At 45.7% G+C, this 19911-nt stretch overlaps 1 protein-coding gene across 4 annotated transcripts in view; it reads left to right on the forward strand.

The window, feature by feature from the left end:
* The first annotated feature begins 254 nt into the window (after positions 1-254).
* The window catches only part of clstn1 (calsyntenin 1), a 30284-nt gene continuing 10627 nt past the window's right edge, over positions 255-19911 (forward strand). For 2 of the 4 annotated variants that reach the window (XM_040194261.2, XM_040194263.2), the window contains exons 1-9: positions 322-633; positions 12522-12644; positions 14263-14292; positions 15755-15950; positions 16332-16540; positions 17013-17162; positions 17426-17611; positions 17695-17943; positions 19775-19896. In XM_040194261.2, coding sequence (XP_040050195.2) covers positions 552-633; positions 12522-12644; positions 14263-14292; positions 15755-15950; positions 16332-16540; positions 17013-17162; positions 17426-17611; positions 17695-17943; positions 19775-19896 — 1347 coding nt within the window. In that variant the 5' untranslated portion in view covers positions 322-551. Of the gene's footprint in view, positions 634-12521; positions 12645-14262; positions 14293-15754; positions 15951-16331; positions 16541-17012; positions 17163-17425; positions 17612-17694; positions 17944-19774; positions 19897-19911 lie in introns of all 4 variants that reach the window. The other 2 variants (XM_040194262.2, XM_040194264.2) reach the window with 2 other exon arrangements.

Raw genomic sequence — 19911 nt, forward strand, 5'->3', positions numbered from 1 at the left:
TCTTTTGTGGGTTTAAAATGAGACATAACAGGTATCAAGGACGGGTGACTCTCGCGGTTTGTTCTGGTTTAGCAGGTCAAATCCTCATCTCATCATCATCAGCATTATGTCTACTGGCTATGTAAACACACGCTGTACGTCTGTTTATTCGCGTGGGTCCTTTGTGTATTCACCCAACATAATGCATGCGCCTGCGGGTTATACATCACATTAAAAAAACACAGTCAAGGGTGGGACGCAATAATGCGCTACGACAAAGGAAAGTGTATCGTCTAGACTCGAGTGCGTGCGGCTTGTGTCGCGAAAACCCCCACTGCCCTTGAACGCATCAAACTGCAAAGCTGGTTCGAGGAGCGCTGATCGGAGAGCAGAGCGGCGGCGACGGCGTCCATCTTAGAGCTGCCGTGGTAACCGACATTCATCCTCTGGATTTTATTCTTTCTTGCGGGAGAAACATTCCGCCAGACCGACGAGGGAAGAAGAAGAAGAACGGGTTTTCTTCATTTAAAAATAAATAACAACACTGCGCCGCGGTTGAACTGGGAGTCGTGATGCGGTTCCGAGGGAACGCACACTTTGCATCCGCCGTCGGGCTGGTCCTCGGACTTTTATGTGCGGCGGAGGCAGCCAAAGGTAACTAAGACGGGATGTTTGTGTGTGTGTGTGTGTGTGTGTGCGCGTCTCTTTGTGGTCGGTGTGCGGTCGTTTAACGCGGGGAGCCGGACCCGTCGCCGCCTCCCGGCCGCGCGGTGCGGAGGGATGTTCGGAGGGGACCTGCTCGGGGGACGGTGGCCGGGTACCGGATGGATGCGGCGGAGCAACATCGGCGTGTCCTCAAATCACTGAGAAATAACAGTAGATGTGACGCCGACGGCCGTTATCTGCGTGCAGTGTTTAAAGAACCAAGTAGGCTACTTTGGAGATGATGCCAAGGCCACGAAACGACCCCCTTTTGTCATCCGCATCCAGTCTATTTTTGGGGCGCTGGTTATTTCCACACATTGTCTTTTTTTAAAGTCTCAGCGTATGTATCCCATTTATACACGCTCACGTCGTATGCGCTCTGTTCTCACCCCTCAGTCCAATTTCTGATCTAATCTGATTCCGGGCTGGTGATGACAGTTTATTTTAATACGCTTGCTTTGCCGACGTCGTGGACGCATTGCAGATCCTCCCCACTGGTTCCCCCTCTTTGGATTTTAAAAAACATGTTTCTGTATAAAGCCCTCACTCGGCCTTCGTGTGATCACACGCCGCCGCACGCAGACCTGCGCGTGCAGCTCGCGCGCTCCTCTTCGGCCCGCCGACGCACGCGCGTCTCTATTTGCTGCAGGGCGGCGCGGTCCCCTGCTTACAGATGGATTTACACCCTCTGTTTGCGTGTTAAACCCAAAGCGATGACTCCCCGTTGCGAGCTTCCGGTTTTTGTGTGTGTGTGTGTGTGTGTGTGTGTGTGTGTGTGTGTGTGGACGCAGGTGCACGTTAGTCACTAGTCATATCAGCATGCTGTGGCTGCAGGCCACTGTGTGTGTGTGTGTGTGTGTGTGTGTGTGTGTGTGTGTGTGTGTGTGTGTGTGTGTGTGTGTCGGCGTCTTTCAATATGTTACACCCTGTTTTATTCTTTACACACTGTATTTTTCAAGCTATAGAGGCGCCCAATCAAAGTCTGTGCGGAGGTTAATATTTTGTAGTAGTGTTTGGCATTTAGCTTGTTATGTTGTGTGTGTGTGTGTGTGTGTGTGTGTGTGTGTGTGTGTGTGTGTGTGTGTGTGTTTGAGCAGTGCACCTGCTTACTTCCCTGTTCTTATCAGCACAGCAGACCTGTGAAATCACCATCTTGTGAGGGCTTATCTTTTATTATCCAAAGGTCAATCCCTTCATTTCAGCACCACTTCTTGTCACCCTGCAGTCCAGCTTTGCGTTTCCATGGCTGTTTTCGGCACGTGAGTGAGGGATGCCGATGACGTGGCAACGGCAGACCTGTCGGCATAAAAATGTGTCTTTGATCCACATCAAGTTCTTACCTGGACGATGTGATTCATCACACCGCCAGCAGGGAAATGTCAGACTGGTGCAAACACACAATCTCATGTGACAGGCCTGTTGAAGCCTCACAGCACGTTAAGCTTATAGCTCTTTAGTTTCACATCAGCGTGCCCGGGCAGTCGCTGTGGCCGCAGGGCACCGAGCGTCGACCCTTTTTCAATAATGTCCCACCCCGTTTTATTCTTTACAAACTTCAATTGTTAAGGTATAGAGACACCCAATAAAAGCGGATTCAAACCCAGCTCTCTTTTTGAAACCTCCGCTGGTCCCGGTGGAGTTTCTCAGCTTGTCCATCAGAGACTTGTGTGGACAGGCTGGTTTTGGGACAATTTTTTGGCCTCGCCAGTGTGATTCTTTCTTCCTTCTCTAATGAGCAACTGCGGGGTGTCTTCATGCGCTGGAGTCCAACATTTGGTCTGCTGAAATGCCCGGCTGTGCGCGCGCACACACACACACACACACACACACACACACACACACACACACTGGCAAACAAAGGGAAAGCTGACCGCTGGGAAGTTTCTTGGCACATTCGTCATGAAAGTAATTCTAGTTTAACAAATTGGACGCCGGGCCTTGAGTGGGGCTGAGTGTACGCAGCAGTGCAGGGTTCTCCTCTTCCATTTGCTGGAGAAGCCTCTTATTGATCCGCTGAAAATTACACGTCAGTCACGGTTAGCAAAGTATCGGGTCAATATTTTACTTTATAAATTGTACGACCTCTTGACGTTTTTCCCTGATCACGGCCTCATTGAATATTCTGTTTATTTCATGCTTGTGTATCAAAGTATCTTTATCAGTTATCAAAAACAATATTGGTTTATAACAAATCTCTCTCAGCCAAGGTAGTTCCTTGTTGGTCGGGGACCAATAAGAGGCATTTATATGATGGCATTTGCTATTCCTACACCAAATCTTTGACAATCAGTTGTGACGTAAGACATCGTGCTGTGTTATGGGACACAGGAAAATATGTGGACACACACACACACACACAGCTGACAATGACTACATTGTTCAAGCCTCCCATGCAGCTCTCCTCAGAACGGACACCGTTAGATGACAACAGGATGATGGCTAACGACACAAAGGGCGTTTAACTTGTCAGGGCTTCGGTCGGATGGTAAAACAAAAAGGAAAAAGTCATCTATCATCCCCGATGTGCCACTCTGGGTCGTTGTGATCGATGGGACCTATTTAATTTGATTGCTCAGCGATCTGCTCCGCCTATTGCGCAATGTCTTTGTCACGTCAAGATTCAGCTTAAACATCAGTCGCTGGACGCAACTTAGGACCTCTAAAAAATAGCCATTGTGTTATTTCTATTCTCCTCAACGAATGATTTACAATCAATACTGCAAGTCTGTACAAGGATATCAGTGATTTGTTCAGGGTGAATTTGGCAGAATCATTGTCACGGAGTGACCGTTTCATTATTACACGGTTGTACTTCCTCACCATTTGCCATTTCACATCGCTCTGAGATTTGTCCCACTGGAGGCGATCCTAAGGAACAATACGGCCCTTCACCTGTTAGGACAGCATCGATGTGTCCGGTCGAGCCTCCTCAAACGCCCGTGCAGCCAGTAGCTTCAGTCAGACCTCATCAGACCTCCACTCCTCCTGTCACTGAAATCTGCTCCGTTTCTGCAGATATATCCAAAATGGCCGAAGATCAGGACTGAGGTGGGAAGGAACTTTGCATCGTCATTATAGTGTTTTTTTAAAACCAATTACTGCTTCTGTGTGGAGAAGGCCGAGCATTTCAGCCCACAGTGTCCTGAATAACAGTTTACTTGCCCTACACATAGATCCTGTCCGGACAAGTTAACTCTTACATTTTTTCAGTATTTATCCAGAGAATTCTCCGAGGAACAAAGGGCTCTGAGGCCCAGACTTCAGGGGTCAGGATCCCGACTAAGCGCGTCACAATGGGGTCACTGTTTGAAGGATCACCACTACAGCCCCTGAAGAATGTGTATCTGAGATAAGCCCACAAAAGGGAAAAAAAGATTTGGAAATTTGCCACTTAGCGCTGGAAGGACAGACCACGAGAATTCGGGACTCGATTTGGGTCGGTTGTGACTTTCTTGTCATCGGTTCCTCCGCTGGCTGAATGGAGTCAGTGAACCGTCAAGAATGGGTCATTCAGTTGTGAATATTAAGTTGTGCCAAATGACTGGGAAGTTGTGTGCGCTACGAAGAACAAGTTGACACTCATGTGAGCCCTCGGTCACGACCGTATACATTTCAACATCAAGTGTTTTTTTAAATGAATTAACCCCATATTATGTAATTATGTCGCTTTCTAAAGTCTGGTAACATTATTTTCCAGGAGCACAATTGTGTGGACATGATATTCAACCCACAATCAAGATTGTATTAGCAAACAGATAATTTGGTTCCTCAGTGTCCCTTTGGAAATGGAATACTCTGAAGTAGCCGTCTCATTGTGTCATTATTGCTGGTGAGCGTGTAACAAAAAACAGAGCAAACAGGTTCCAGGTTTGGCCCCACATCTGCGGTCTAGCTGGTCCTATCGTTACCTCCTCCCTTACCTCCCAATGCTTCCGGGGGGGGGGGGGGGGGCTGCCACTGCAGAGCTGTTCGGGTTTGGGGCGTGTCCGCATGAGGGTTCAGGCTCCGTGGGAAGCGAGTAACCAAAGAGCACTTTACCTGCCGCAGGTTCGGCTCCACCCGTCTGCCTCCCCAGAGCTCCGGCCGCCTCGCCCCCACTCCTCCGCCCCTCACTGGCTCTTTTGTGCCGCTCGCACAGAGGGGCGATTGAGTTGCATTCAAGGCCCGGCGCCTCCCAACGACCCCCCCCCTGCCCCCTCCCCCACCCCCCCACCTCTTCAGAGGAGCACCACGGTCGTGGAGAGCGTGTTGGTTCGGTCGGGCCGGTTGAGGCGACGGCGAGGACAAACAAATGTTGTGGCCTGGCAGGCAGACTGAGAGGCTCTCCTGTGAGACCGGGGTGTTTGGGGAGCGAGGCCCCCCCCCCCGCCCCGAGGGTCTGGGTTTTCTTCTAGGGGTCCCTGGAACAGTCCCCCGTCTGTGATGGAGGTGGCTTGCGTCAACAAGCTGGGGGAGCTTTTACTGCAAAGACGTGTGCCCACTGTTTCAGACCGCGAGCAGATTGCCCAGTGATTACTCCCGCTGCGTGGTCTGAGGGGGCCACTCCGGTTCAAGTAACCCCTTGACTCGTACACACCAAGTGGCAGGCCGTTTGGTACTTTGGGTCCCGGAGGGGCCAGGTGATGGTTGTTGAACGCTCCTTCTGCTCAGCATAGAGGTGATGCGTAGTTAGAAATAAGTCCTCAGTTGGAATTGCGTACTCGGAGGTAGTTGATGTTAAGTGGCGCATTTTGCAAATTCTTCTGTATTTTAGTTGTCAGCTCGACACTTTTCCGTCTACTTGGAAACCACTCAAGGTCGGAACTATCACCGGACCCCGGACAATATTATCTCCTTTACTGTGGACTGCTGCGGCTAATGGGGCTCATGTGAAAAACCTCCTGGCTTTGTTTTGTACTGCGCATGCTGCTTGTTGTCTTTGTTTGGCGTTCATCTTTGAATTATTCCTAATTTGGTTAGCTTTGATTGGTTATTCAGTATTTTTCAATCAATTTCATTCAATGAAATAAATGCAGCACCAGCTGCACAGAACTTTACCAATGCAACATTTTCACACTCCTTTCTGTCAGTATGATGGTTTAGTCATATGTACTGAAGAGTAGTCTGTAAGTCAGAAGACAATATAATGGTTGTAAATCGATACATTGACCTATTATTGCTTGTTGGGTGTTGCTCGGTAACCGGGGGTGCACCAGACCTCCACGTCTGCATGAAATCTAAGCAGGTGAAAATTTCCAGGCTGTCGCACATCAAAAGTAAAATAGGCCCGAATGAATGAAGCAGAGCTCCACTCGCGCCACAGGCCTGACACTTGGTTGCACCGTCATCGTTACACAACACGCCCTCAGAGGCTCCCTGACATCATCAGGCTTCATCTGATAACCGCAGACTGATCATCTGCTGCAGCTGCTACTATCTGGAGAGCTGGCGTGTGTCTTCTTGTGCTCAGTGAGCGATGGCCATCGGCAGCAGTGATGGCTGCGCAGACACGTGACACGTGCAATGCTTTTTGTGCGTGAATCAAGGGGAGGGAGGAAGGGTGGGGGGGTTTAATCCCCCGTCCACAAAGCAACGTTACAGCAGCGACGCAAACTAAAAAGAAAAAAAAAGAATCTCAGGATTAGCTGGAGCTATTGTGGGCCTAACATTCCTGCAGGAAGCCCTTCATCACGGTTAAGAGGTCACACTGTAAAGGTTGAGCTTCAATAAAAGCCACGGCTTTGTCTTTGTCTTCATGTGGATAGTCAACGTGCTACCACCGTCCCCCCGTGGTCATGAAGTAAGTCAGAGTGACACTAATATAATAAGTCGGGATGACATTACTGGGTCCAGGTGGATCTTATTTAGCCGTTACAATATGAGACCCTTCATCGTCCTGAAGCCAGTGGCTGCGCTGTGTCACAATGGACCACAGACGATTTGATGAAAAAGACAATTGGATTTCAGTGTCTCTGGTTGGATGAAGGGGAGATAGCTACTGGCTCTATTGTCTCACCATTAGCTTAGCAATGTTATTTCTGCAGCAAAGATATTTCTTTCATATTTTTACCCATTAAGACACAATAACAAGCTCACTCCAAACTAAATGCAGCCTCAAATAATGTTAAGTGATCCTTAAATAAGAGCTTACCCCTTTCGGTATAATGGAATATATTTCAACAGCATTCAAAGCGTGCACAGTCCAGCTGATCAGTAGATGACCGCTCACACATTGTGCTTTATTCTCTTCTGCCTGTGTCGTGTGTGTGATCCATGCCCCCCCCCCGTCCGTCCACCATTTGGACATCTTAAAAGTCGATTCCCTGGTGTTGGCAGGCCGCCCCTCATGCCATCGTATCATGCGCTCATTAGACGTGCACAGTGAAAACTTGGGTCCGCTGGTTGCTCGACCTTGTCTGTGAACGAGGTAGACGCATCCCATTATGGGATTAAGGGTCACTGGCTATATTTGCTGCGTAACCGGATTGCTCGCTGGGTGCTGCGTTGTTGAATGTCTGGCTGTAAGTGGGTCCAGTGACCCGCCATCTGTGCTCATACAGCAGCAGCTTCTCCCAACTCGCTCCTAGATTCTTGTATTTTATTTTATTGTGTTTGCTAGATTGGGGCTGAATGTGTCACCCGATACAGCGGAAAGCGGGGTTCCTTTTCTGTTTGATTTTTGGGGTGAGACGTGGTTCCTTTTAATCGTCAGCGTCGTCATATTAATTATTTAGCAGGAGGCAAACATTAGCGCATCCTATCTGTGTATTTATATCCTAACTCATCTAATATTTACACTCAAGCCAGTGGCTTCTCTGTGTGCTACGAACATGCTGGCGGGTCTCTGTAGTACGCCGTGAACCCCACAATGTGTTCAGGTGATGGAAGAAGCTTCCTTCATCCTTCCACTGTTTGTGCCTTCTGTCAAGCAGGCATTCAATAGAACAAATATCGTAAAACGTTAGAAACAAAGAAATCAAACATGTGACGCACATCTGTATCAGATTATGGTTAAAACAAGATAAATGGTCAATTTACTGGATAAGAATCAGTTGTTCGATGTTTCAGAAGTGGGGCGATTCCTCTCGGATCATCTGCTTGGATGAGAGTGAAGGGCTGAGTCTGCAGGTTGTAATCCAGCCGGTGGTGCGTATACACAGCATTAGAGGAATTGGTCTTCTAATTAAGTTAAATTAGGAAAATGGCAGTCTTCCACGCTGAGCATCCTCAGTGCTGCCTCCAACGTTTCAAAGCCCCTTTCCTAATCTCATTCCACCTTAACTCACAAAGCCTTCCGTCCTGAAAAAAACCCACTAGTCCCTGCCTCACAATACAGAGAGTCCTCCTCTCTAATCAAATAAATCTCCTTACAATAGGATGTAATAAACCACTCACTTACCAGGGAATGAGGCTGTCTGCGCTTGTGTAAGTAATATCTTTGTTGCTCTGTGTCAAATGTTCACAGCGGAGCAAACGTCCTTCACATTCACTGGAGCTTTGCAGGGCGATGATGCAGCTCTCCTGTCAAATAGAACCTTGTGGGCCTGCTTTAAATGTTGTGTGTGTGTGTGTGTGTATGTGTGTGCGTGCCATGGGCGTTGGTTTGTGCTTTGACTTCAGCGCTGGTGCAGTTTGCTTTTAAATTCGTCCGAGGCCTCCTGGGTGTGACTCCTGCACACTTACCCGCGTCACGTTTGCACCTCCACATTTTGCCGTTTGTGAGCATTACAGTTGAGCCAATTTAATTTAGATATACAAAGTGCAAATCACAATGGGCTGTGCTGTGTGTACCGAATACAGGAACTCAAAATGTACTATTGGAATGCCCTCGTTTATCTGTCAAGGAGGAGATAAAGGCTAAACATGGTTTAAATTAAAGGGAAATTACACACAGGCCACAGAGGAAGGGCACAGCCAGACCGCCTCCATGCTCATTTAACTTGTGGTTTACTGGTTAGAATTAAACCGAATTGTTTGGCACAGACCTGCAGCAGTCGTGGGAGCCGCTTGATGCCGATCCGCGGCGGTCGTGGTTCAGTGCACCTCAGTGCCGAAAGGCCGGGAGCTACTCACCTGTCACCTGGCCAACAACTACCGTGACTCTGTGGAAGCTGAAGCCGATTACTGTGGCAGCGTTGTGCGGGTCAAAAGACGCTCCGCCGCAACCATCTATTGTTCCGAGGGATTCGGAGCGACCCGTTCTCAATCACCACCGACGAGATCCAACCAAGACAATTAAGCAAAGTAACATTTAGTACATCAGCGATTTCTTGCTTCGAAACAGCAAATACATTTTCAGCTATATACATATATATATTTTGTTAATAATTATTTAAGGCTGCAGGATATTTAATGATTATTAAGCCATGGGAACATTTTTACTTTTTTGGTCTGTGACAAAATTTGAAAGCGTGTCTTTTGTGGACGAGCTCTTCCACTGGAAAAGAAGTGGGTTTGGTTTGTGAATAATTCATAGTGGTGCACACATCCCACAAGGCCTGTAAGAGTAGCTTGTAATTACTTTTGGTTGATTGTGCATGCTAATCACTGCCCTAGAATTACACTACATTATGTGAGGACAAACATCACCAGTCATTTGCTTTGCTGAAATTGGGTTTGGTAGATTGACTTTTAAAGTAGCATGAAAACGTCCTAATTTATTCATGCTTTTGGAGTCTTTATTGTTTTTATCTGGTGACAGCTTGAAGCTCATAATATAATTGTAGCTCAGATTGTTTTATTGAACACAAGTTGTCTCTCTTCTTGTTTGTCAGACTATGAATGTTTGAGACTTTCTCCAACACGACACGGCTGCCAATTTGATTTACTTTAATTTAGGATTTAACTCTTAAGACTTTTGCCAATCATTCTGGATCCTTTTATATTCAGGAGCCTTTTGGATCAGCTGATTTAAAGAGACTTGTAAAAATGTATGTTAATAAAATGAGGAGTATGGCACTTTCAAGTAATTAAATGCTGTAATTTGATTTCTTAACAACTTTTAGTCCATTTTTGCTTAATGTATTTTAATGACTGTTTTAAATGTTTCACCTAATATTCTTAATTATTTTTAAATGTATTTTTCTTATGACGTACGTTCTGGGGGCGGCACGGTGGCGTGGTGGTTAGCACTGTCGCCTCACAGCAAGAAGGTCCTGGGTTCGATTCCGCCCAGTGGCCTTTCTGTGTGGAGTCTGCATGTTCTCCCCGTGTCTGCGTGGGTTCTCTCCGGGTTCTCCGGCTTCCTCCCACAGTCCAAAGACCTGCTCTGGGGATCAGGTTCATTGGGGACTTTAAATTGCCCGTAGATGTGTGAATGTGAGTGTGAATGGTTGTGTGTCTCTGTGTTGCCCTGCGATTGGCTGGCGACCAATCCAGGGTGTACCCTGTCTATCGCCCGAAGTTGGCTGGGATGGACTCCAGCCCCCCCGCGACCCTGAGTGCAGGATAAGCGGTTTGACAATGGATGGATGGACGTACGTTCTGATGCTTTTTATGTAAAGCAGTTGGTGATATTTGATTTACAAAGTAAGTTGCCTTCTAATAAATTGCAGGCAGTTATGGCGATCAGAATTATTAAGGTGACTTTCTAAATACCACATCTATATTTTTAAATGAACTTTTTTTACGCTCCCAGGTACTAATTAACCTTTTAGTTTGGCAGCATTAGCCGGCGCTCTCATCAGAGACACGGTAATGAACCCACTGTCACTTTACGTAATGCTGCTCGTCGAGATGAACGTTGTACTCGGTGTCATTGTGCGCAGTAATTGGATGAATGGGGGCTGGAGGACGTGCTTCAGTCTGTAACGAGGCTGGTATTATTCAGCATTTCAAAACACTTTTTCAACAATCGGGTCACATCATGAGAACACATGTGAACACATCAAGTTTTATCAAGTACTATCGCTGAATTTCACTCTATGAATTCATCGATCAACTCTTCATCAGTTGATTTGTTTCATCAAATTGACCATTCTTATTTAAGTGTATTGTATTAACTGAAGCCCACGCCTCTGTGTAAAACACCACAAAACAAAATATGCCACCGCAGAAGTCTTAAATATTGTATAGGAGTGTCAAATTGAGCTTCCCACATGGTCCAGCAGGCTGTGTAATGCAGCTTGCTCAGGATACAGCTGGTGTGTTATAATTAAGTCCAGCTATACACTCTCTGTGTTTACAGGCCTCATCACCAATACATAATAATGCGACGTGGACAATAGTTTGATGGAGCTGCACTGATGTTTTCCCATCAGGAGGATTCTTTCAATTTCAATTGAGTTTGTAAAATCTGTGACAACACGATGTAACTGTTTATCACAGTATTTTGATGTATGACTTCATGACGATATGATCCCATTACGTCAGGAGGAATTATCAGGTTATCCCGCAGCTGAGGCATGAATAAGTTGGCATTATTATGATTAAGAAAAAACATAATGGGCCTTAAGATAGCGAACAGAGCTGATTTTGATTTCAGAAGCTCAGCAGTGCAGCCTTGTCCTGCAGTGAAATTAATGGGAGAAAATGCTCACCAGGCGTGTAATTGATGTTTAACTTTATGCCAAATGTCCTATATTTGTCTCAGTCTTATTCACACATAACATTAATCAGGACGTTAGCCATAATTGGCTTTTGCAGCTACTTGAGTCAATTATCTCAGAAACGTTCTAGAAAACACAAACTTTTACTGCTTTTATTTTCCAACGTCTGAGATTTCATTTTGTGCTCTTTCATTCTTCTAAAATCTTTAATCATTTTGTAAAACAAATGAGGCTTTTGTTAATAACAAATTATTAAATGGATCATGGTTAATCCCTGATGAATTACAATTACAATCCCGTGTTACATTTGGGCTGAATACGTATCGTGCTCTGTGACTGATGATCTCCTGTCGTCACATTGAATTGATCACAGTGTTTGCATCAAAAGTGACCTTCTCCATGAAGGCCGCGGGGGTTTAGGGGAGGGGACAGAGGCAACACGTCGGAAGAGCACTGATCATTTGACCGAGCTTACACAAAGCATAATGTCGTCTCTGCAGTCTGCAGCCCCCCGTTTCACATACTTGGTATGATAAGGTGCCCGAAACTGAATGACCGTTCCTGAATGCAGTCAAACCGCACTCGATGTTTCCATCGCCTGGCAGTGAGCCGTCAGCCGGAGTCAGCATCATCTCTGCACATCCGCAGCAGGGGATGGCCTCCCTCTCCCTCTCGCTCCAGAGCGAGAACATACGGGCTGTAAGAGAGCGCCATCTCCCCTGCGTCGACGCTGTCCTAAACAAGCAGAAACATGTCACTCACCGCAGCTTTTTGTGCAGCCGCTCGCTACAAAAGAGCCCTGTTTGCAGCTGGGACGCTTCCCAGGACAACTACCACACAGAGGCCGGCTGTAAACGACCTGGACGTCAGAGCCCTAGTGATTTATTTAAGGCTTGATATGCCTTGCCGTGGTCTGTGAGTCTCTGAAATCCAAAGATAAGGCATTAGTGAATTTGTTGGGGAATGATGTGCAATGTAGGGTCAGTAGGTGCGGATTTTCACTGCGCCAAATGTCCCACAGCACGTGCTCCCGTTGTGATCCACCCTTTCATCGTGTGCGTGTGTGAAGCTTGTAAAAATGATATTGAAAGCATCCAAATCCTCAACAATCTACTACAGCTGTTTCGGGAAGAAAGATAAAAGTCAAAGTGGCAGCAGGAGAAAACACCGATAAAATCTATTAAAAGCACAGGAGAAGAAAAAAGTAAATCGTTTCCTACTTCCATCGAGGGAGAAGCAACTTCTCAACTCTGACCACATTATTCAACTTTGTTTTACAAACACTGACTTTTCCTCTCTCTTGTTTCTCAGTCAATAAGCACAAACCATGGATCGAGACGACGTACCACGGGATCGTAACAGAAAACGATGACAAAGTGCTTCTGGACCCTCCTCTGATTGCTCTGGACAAGGACGCTCCTCTACGCTACGCAGGTGAGCGAGGAGGCTTCAGGGTTTTGCTGCACCTGGAATTAACTCATTATGAAATGAATTAAAAAAGAAAAACCTATTAATTGATCCGTACCATTAACCCTTTGAGGTTCTCTTCCACGTAAGAAAAGAAGAGCTCATCTTTACATATTTCTATTAGATAAAGGTTGCAGTTCAGGATAGAAGTGCCACCCCAAATCTAGCGTCTGCATAATGTTTTTTTTTTCCACTCTTTTTAATCCAATCTCTAATTTTAGATGAAATGTTTGTGCACATGAAATGAGATCATTAAATGCACACCTGGTGGTGGACTGTCACATTTGCATGACCGTACCGACCGGCTACCACGTCCTCCACATCGGCCCTTTTGATATCAGATCAAAGTACTCTCATACTTTTGTGTTTTTTGAGCGCAGTCGAGTGTGCTTTCTGTGCCGAGGAGGCGTTCGCTCTGGTTTTTTTTTATCTCTCTGGAAAACATTCAGAGCACCACAGCGTTGTAAATTCATTTCCCACCATTTCACATCACACAAGCTGTGCGATATTTAAAAAACGAAAATCTCCGCTTACTTCAATGGACAGACGGCACCGTGTTTTGGACGGCTTCAGCTCTTCCTAAACGCTGGGGCGGGGACCACTACGGGCAGCCTCTGCATGGTGCTGGTCTTCTTTCGCAGAGCTCGGCGCTCCTCTTCTGCTCGCCAGCGAGCGGGTCCGATTCCCACCAGCTACGGGTTATTTGATTGATCTGTAGGCAACAGCAGTTCCTGCAACGTGGATGCCAGCGAATACACAACCCATTGATCTATTGGCCAGTTAACACTCTCACTCTGTGACTCAGCGCGTGAGCTTAGTGCCAGCGGTTAAGCGAGCGCTGCAGGGGCGAGGCTGCAAAGTCAATGCGTAACAATCAGCGTGACGGGCGAGCCGAGCCGCGGCCGGGCAGCAGCCGAGGAGCTCCTGAACGCCCACCGCCCCCGTCCCCCCGCCGGTGTGAGCCGGTCATTAGAGCCGCGCTGAACACGGAGGCCCATAACTCCCACTGCACGACTGACCCCCGAACAGCAGTCCCTAATGTGAAATCCATTTCTAATTATTTACAAGGTGAAAAACTAAATGACCAGCACCGAACCCACGGGAGGCCCCTCGACACGAGCAGCTCAGCAGAACAGCACTTCATCATCTTCATCATCTTCAGCTTCGTATCTGATGGAATGAATCGTTTCATTTGTAGCATAGCGACGTTAGCTATCCATCCACTAGTTTGTAATATATCTGCAGAAGTGAGTTGAACTTGTTGAAGGACCAGAATACTGCAGGATACCCGTGATCATGACAACATTAAAAACGGAGCTTTCTCTTCTCTCACTTGTTGTTTCTTCTAAAAAGAATTTAGCCATTTATATACAAAACCAGCCTTCCACAAATGCTTTAATCCTTTCTTTCTTTCTTTCTTTCTTTCAACTGGCAGAAGAAGTTTTACTCGTGAGAAAATACAATCTGCTGGTGGTTTTGTGAGCTTATTGCGTGGAGTATGTTTCCTTCCTGTCCTGTGCTTTCTCTGAGATTCTAACTTTCTCTTTTAACTGATCTGGGTTTATCTTCTCTCCCTTCCTTGTAGAGAGTTTTGAGGTGACCCTTACCAAAGAAGGTGATCTTGGGCTCTTTCTTCTGTGCTTAGTTGTTACTATTAACCCACTAACGCAAAAAACAGCATCCACACTTTTACACAGAAACTCCCGCTATGCTCTGTAATCTCCCCATTTGGTTTTCTCGATTTTATTTATGTTTTTCTCACCCTCAATTCTTTTGACTTCCAACAGCTGGATGAAAAGTGTGATGTGGGGCTGACTTTCCTTAGAAATATCTGTGCATGAGACATCCATTGCAGTTTGCAGACCCTAACAGTTTTTCAGCTGTCACCTGGAAACAGAAAGCTGCTTTAAAACAGGAGTTTTCGGTCACTGCTGCCATTTTGTCCAGTTCAATTCTTTCAATTAAAACAATATGAATGGAAAGCCAATTTTGGACTATTTCATTAATAAAGTAAATTCTGAAAGAGCAGAAGATGATTTCTCAACCTCCCTAAAAAAACTTAATTGGTATTTAATGAGGATAATAGCTGTGAAAAGGTATCCTCCACCTTTGTGATGTCCTCTTCGATCTATCGCATCTGTGCAGGTAACAGTGACTTCTGTGGACTTTTGTGACATTAAAGTCTTCAACTGAAAGCTGCTGAGATTGTTAACTAATGCAAACTCTCTCTGCCACTAAGTTTCTGCTGTTGCATCTTTGCCTCGGTGGAACGCTTGAGTTAATTCTCACTAATGTACCATCAGCATGGCTGCAGTTCTCATTCGATGTGGATGTCGAGCAAGTTGATATTTCTAACCCCAGTTCTCATCCAGTACCCTTTGTTACGGTTTGAGTTATTCTATGATTCCATTTGATTTGATTGATTTTGCAGTAGCTTGGGGTCAAAGGCGAAATTACACACGCAGACTTTATTTTGTTAAGAAACAATATTTCCGCTGGCGTTTGCTGAGGTTTTATTTTCAGACCTTTTGGGGTTTTTGATGACTGAATTTATGCTTTTTACGCCGCTATTTTACAAATCTTAAGTTTGTAATTTTATTATGTTAACTATTGTTTCTATTGCAAAAAAGGCTGTAATTGTTATACATTACAGAGATAAATGATCTTTGCTTCAAATACTGTATTTGATGTCCCTACGTTTTGGTTTCATTGATTTGATTTCTAATATTCTAGTACCCCTTTGAAATGCCTGTCCATATCTCTTTGGTTTCTGCCTGCATGACTGGATGGAATGTTTTCAAGTGGCTTGGAAAAGACACTCCGTCTTCTAAGACACTAAATGTCTATCCCCCCCCCCCCCCCACTCTCTCAAGTACTCACTCATATGACGGTGCTTTTGGGCTTCCTCCACAGACACCACCCCTCCCAAATCTACAACTCCCTGGCACCCAAAAATTGTGGCTGATCTTTTTTTTTTTTTGCGTGAATTTAACGATTTCCTTTAACATCATTTTTAATTAAGAAATAATGCATCAGCCATTGTGAGCAAAATCTCTCTTTGCTCTTGACGTGTTCAGGGGAGATTTGCGGCTTCAGGATCCACGGGCAGAATGTCCCCTTCGAGGCAGTGGTCCTGGACAAGTCCACTGGGGAGGGGGTCATCCGAGCCAAGGACAAGCTGGACTGCGAGCTGCAGAAAGAGCACACCTTCACCATCCAAGCCTACGACTGCGGAGAGGGGCCTGATGGCGCCAACATGAAGAAATCCCACAAGTGAGTCGACCTTTAGACCTCCGGTCGTGTTCTCGGGCGGGTTTTGTTTGGTTTTATTTGGTCAGTTCTTTAAAGAGATTTACAGTGATTTGGCGATTCATTTCGGGTGCTTTCACTGATCAATGATTTCTTTCTTTCTGAGAAATGCCTGACCGCCAGACAAGATAAACACATATTCTTTGCTTCCTTTCAGTCAGTAAATTAGATTTCTCTGAGCGTGTCCACGAAGCAATGACAATGCAGGATAACAGTCAGAATTGATTAAATAATGGTGATGCCCATCAGTCCGTGTCACATTTCCATTCTTCTACGCTGCTGATATTAATGAGTCGGTGTGAACCTGTGAGGTGAACAGTCCTAACCAGAGCGCCTCCATTTCAGGGCCACGGTCCACATCCAGGTAAACGACATCAATGAGTACTCACCGGTGTTCAAGGAGAAGTCCTACAAAGCCACCGTTATCGAGGGGAAGAAGTACGACAGCATCCTGAAGGTGGAGGCAGTGGATGCTGACTGCTCCTTCCAGTTCAGCCAAATCTGCAACTACGAGATCGTCACTCCCGATGTGCCCTTCACCATCGACAAAGAGGGTGAGAACCTCCAACGAGCGGCCTTTCTGTCTGTGCAGCAGTGCAGGCCCTATCGAGCCCCAATACTATTGACACACGCCATATTGATCTGTGTGAAAACAAGACTCATTTAGAAGTCAAGGCCGCTTGTTGCCTTGTGAAGCAGTAATGGTCTCCTTGAAATGTCACCCGAGTTGGACGTTCGTTTCAGACCAAAGATTTATTCACGCTTGTGTCTTGTAAAAGCACGTTAGAGGTCCAGTAAAAATAACATCAGGTACGAAGGCTTGCCATATAAAAATGAAAATACAGATGGGGGATAATAGGAGGAGAACCATCAGTGTGAAGATGCAGAATGTTGGTGAAGGTGCTCTACTGTGAGCTAGTTAGTGTTTAAGGTTAAGATGGTGCATCACGTATTGGGCTTTTAATTCAACTTTGAAATCTAACAGAGCTTCCCTGGCACTCTCTCCCTATTTCCTGCTTCCCTCAGGCTTCATCAAGAACACAGAGAAGCTGAGCTACGGCAAGGAGCGCATGTACAAGCTGACTGTGACGGCCTACGACTGTGGAAAGAACCGGGCCTCCGAGGACGTTCTGGTCAAGATCAGCATCAAGCCCACTTGCAAACCCAGCTGGCAAGGTACCGAAGCTCCCCTCCACTCGTGGTAGCTCGCCCACCACCACTGTCCGGGGCTGTCTCTGTGTTGAACGGAAGCTCTGTGCAGAGCCCACACAAGCTGCCTTTATCAAAAAGACTATTTAAAATGCGAGGGCTTCTTGTTGTGTTTATGAAAGAACTGAAGAATTACTATTGACAGCCTCAGTATCGACTGCTCGTGTGTTATTGATGCTGTGCTCAAGGACCTCTTTTCATTGCACCCTACCTGTGGGTCTGTCTTTCAGGTTTTAATAAGCGGATCGAATACGAGCCGGGCACAGGTAGCCTGGCTCTTTTCCCCAGTGTACACTTGGAGACGTGCGACGAGCCGATCACGTCCATCCGAGCCGACATTGAGCTGGAAACCAACCACATCGGGAAGGGCTGCGACCGCGATACCTACTCCGAGAAGTCTCTGCACAAGCTGTGTGGTAAGTAGCTTCTCCACGGGAAATGGTCACCGTCAGTACTGGCCTGAATTATTTCCTTGTGAAACCCTTTGATTGTTTTCTAGGAGCCAGCTCCGGCACCGTGGAGCTCCTGCCTGCACCCAGCAGCTCCGCAAACTGGACGGTCGGTCTGCCCACCGACAACGGGCACGACAGCGACCAGGTGTTCGAGTTCAATGGCACCCAGGCCATCAAGGTCCCCGAAGGCCTGGTGAGCACCAGCCTGAAGGAGCCCTTCACCCTCTCGGTGTGGATGAGACATGGCCCCGGGGCCCACGAGAAGGAGACCATCCTGTGCAACTCCGACAAGACAGGTGATGTCCCTTGAGAAGCTCCACTTTCAACTGTAGGTGTTTCTGTTGGTTTATGAGCCGATGCTGGTTTGCAGGTCGTCGACTTTTAGGAAGACAAAATAACATACATAATGAATTCATTGTGATTTGATAAATAACTCTCCATAAAACAGATGTGAACACGGCTCACTCCAGTGTCGATTTTCAGTTCCTCTAATTTAAAGACACGAAAGCACATAAATTCCATGCAATATTTATAGTTTTTGGTGTTTTTCAAGGGTTATTTAGCGGAGTAACACTAAAGACTTCTACCTGTATTTTTCAAAGGAAAGTCAAACTCTAAACTTTATATGTACCTGTCAGAAAAAACACAAAATGGGCCTTTTGACATTAATGGGGGAAACCCATTAAAGCAGTCTGGTACCATACAATAATTGACCAGTGTTAAGACCTGACATGGAGACACTCCTCTGGGAAACGCATGTTAAAATAGCCGCTATCTACTGATGAACTGCTGGCCTTTCTATTTCTGTCACTAGCTGTACATTCTGCCTGCTGTCTCCTTGATCTTATTGACGGTAAAGTCTGTGGCGTGGTCGGTGAGAGGCAGTTCATCAGCTTCTGTTGGACTGCTTATATAAGAAGGATTACATCAGAGCGGCTGTGCCCTGGACAGGAAGTTCCCAAACCCATGATCTCAGCAGCCTGCATGACCTCCATTCAGCGCAGCATCTGTTTCACGGAATCATTCATGTCTCACATTCAGTTCTACATTTTAGTTGATATTACAAATGCATTTGAAATGCAATTTCAAACCACCAATGCGATCGCCAATTTGCTTAAATAATTATGTCAACTATCAAATGAATCTGTCGTTTAATGATTTATTGATTTTTTTTTTTGCTCTTTAAATGTCGTACTTTGTCTGACTAACCACTTGAATATCCCACTGCAGCATCTTTATCTTTAATTCATCTACATTTGAACTGTTACGTCAAGCCAAATGTTTTATTTATACGAACATGTTAAATACATTTTTCAAAGTGTAAATTTAATTGACTTTCTCTAATATAATATACTGTAGCAATTGATTAAATGTCTCATAATGGACACTAATTCAGCTATAGCAATGTGTTACATATAATCCAAGGCATGAATGTGAGTGGACTCGTGACTGTCTGTGAGGATGGAGATTGATAAACTGTAACTTCTAATTACAAACAGGCACGACTCTGGGATCCCGTTTCTAAAGCCTCATATGTTACTATGTTGTGCTTCCTAATAGCTGTTGACGTGATTATCTTAATCAAATGAGACGCAGCTTTTCATGTCTGTTTATGGAAGATAAATTCATGAAAGACCTGCCCAAAGCTCCCTAATTCTACAGTTGCATCATAATATCACCAATGTTGCCAAGCTATTGTAATAGACTAAGCCTATATATATATATATATATATATATATATATTGACAAAAGTATTACTATTCATCATATCTGCTCAAGGCTTAAGAGGCAGGAGCTGTTTGGTACAAAGACCTTTGTACCTGTTGTTTTTTCGACAGCCTCCGCTACGAAAATAATCTGTGGTTGCACGTCCACTTCAGAAAACAATAGAAATTGGTCGTGATACTATTTTGCCGTTGTGAAAACCTATTGAGGCATGTGTTTGTTACGAAATTGTCAAAAGCTGATAATGACAAATCCAAATCAGGCACATATCTTAAGCCTCGTGCTTTTAACTTTTAATTAATTAATAATTTTACAAATATTACATATCGCTGCAAATTTGCATCTCAACTCCAGAGCTGCAGTCTCACATCCTGACCTCCGCTCTCACATTCTCCCCTGCAGAGATGAACAGACACCACTACTCGCTGTACGTCCACAACTGCAAGCTGATCCTCCTCCTGCGCCAAGATCCAGCCGAGGCAGAGAACTACAAACCAGCAGAGTTTCACTGGAAGCTCGACCAGGTCAGCTTCTAATAC

Source organism: Gasterosteus aculeatus, chromosome 2 (genome assembly GCF_964276395.1).
Source record: "Gasterosteus aculeatus chromosome 2, fGasAcu3.hap1.1, whole genome shotgun sequence".
In the NCBI taxonomy this organism is placed as follows: Eukaryota; Metazoa; Chordata; class Actinopteri; order Perciformes; family Gasterosteidae; genus Gasterosteus; species Gasterosteus aculeatus.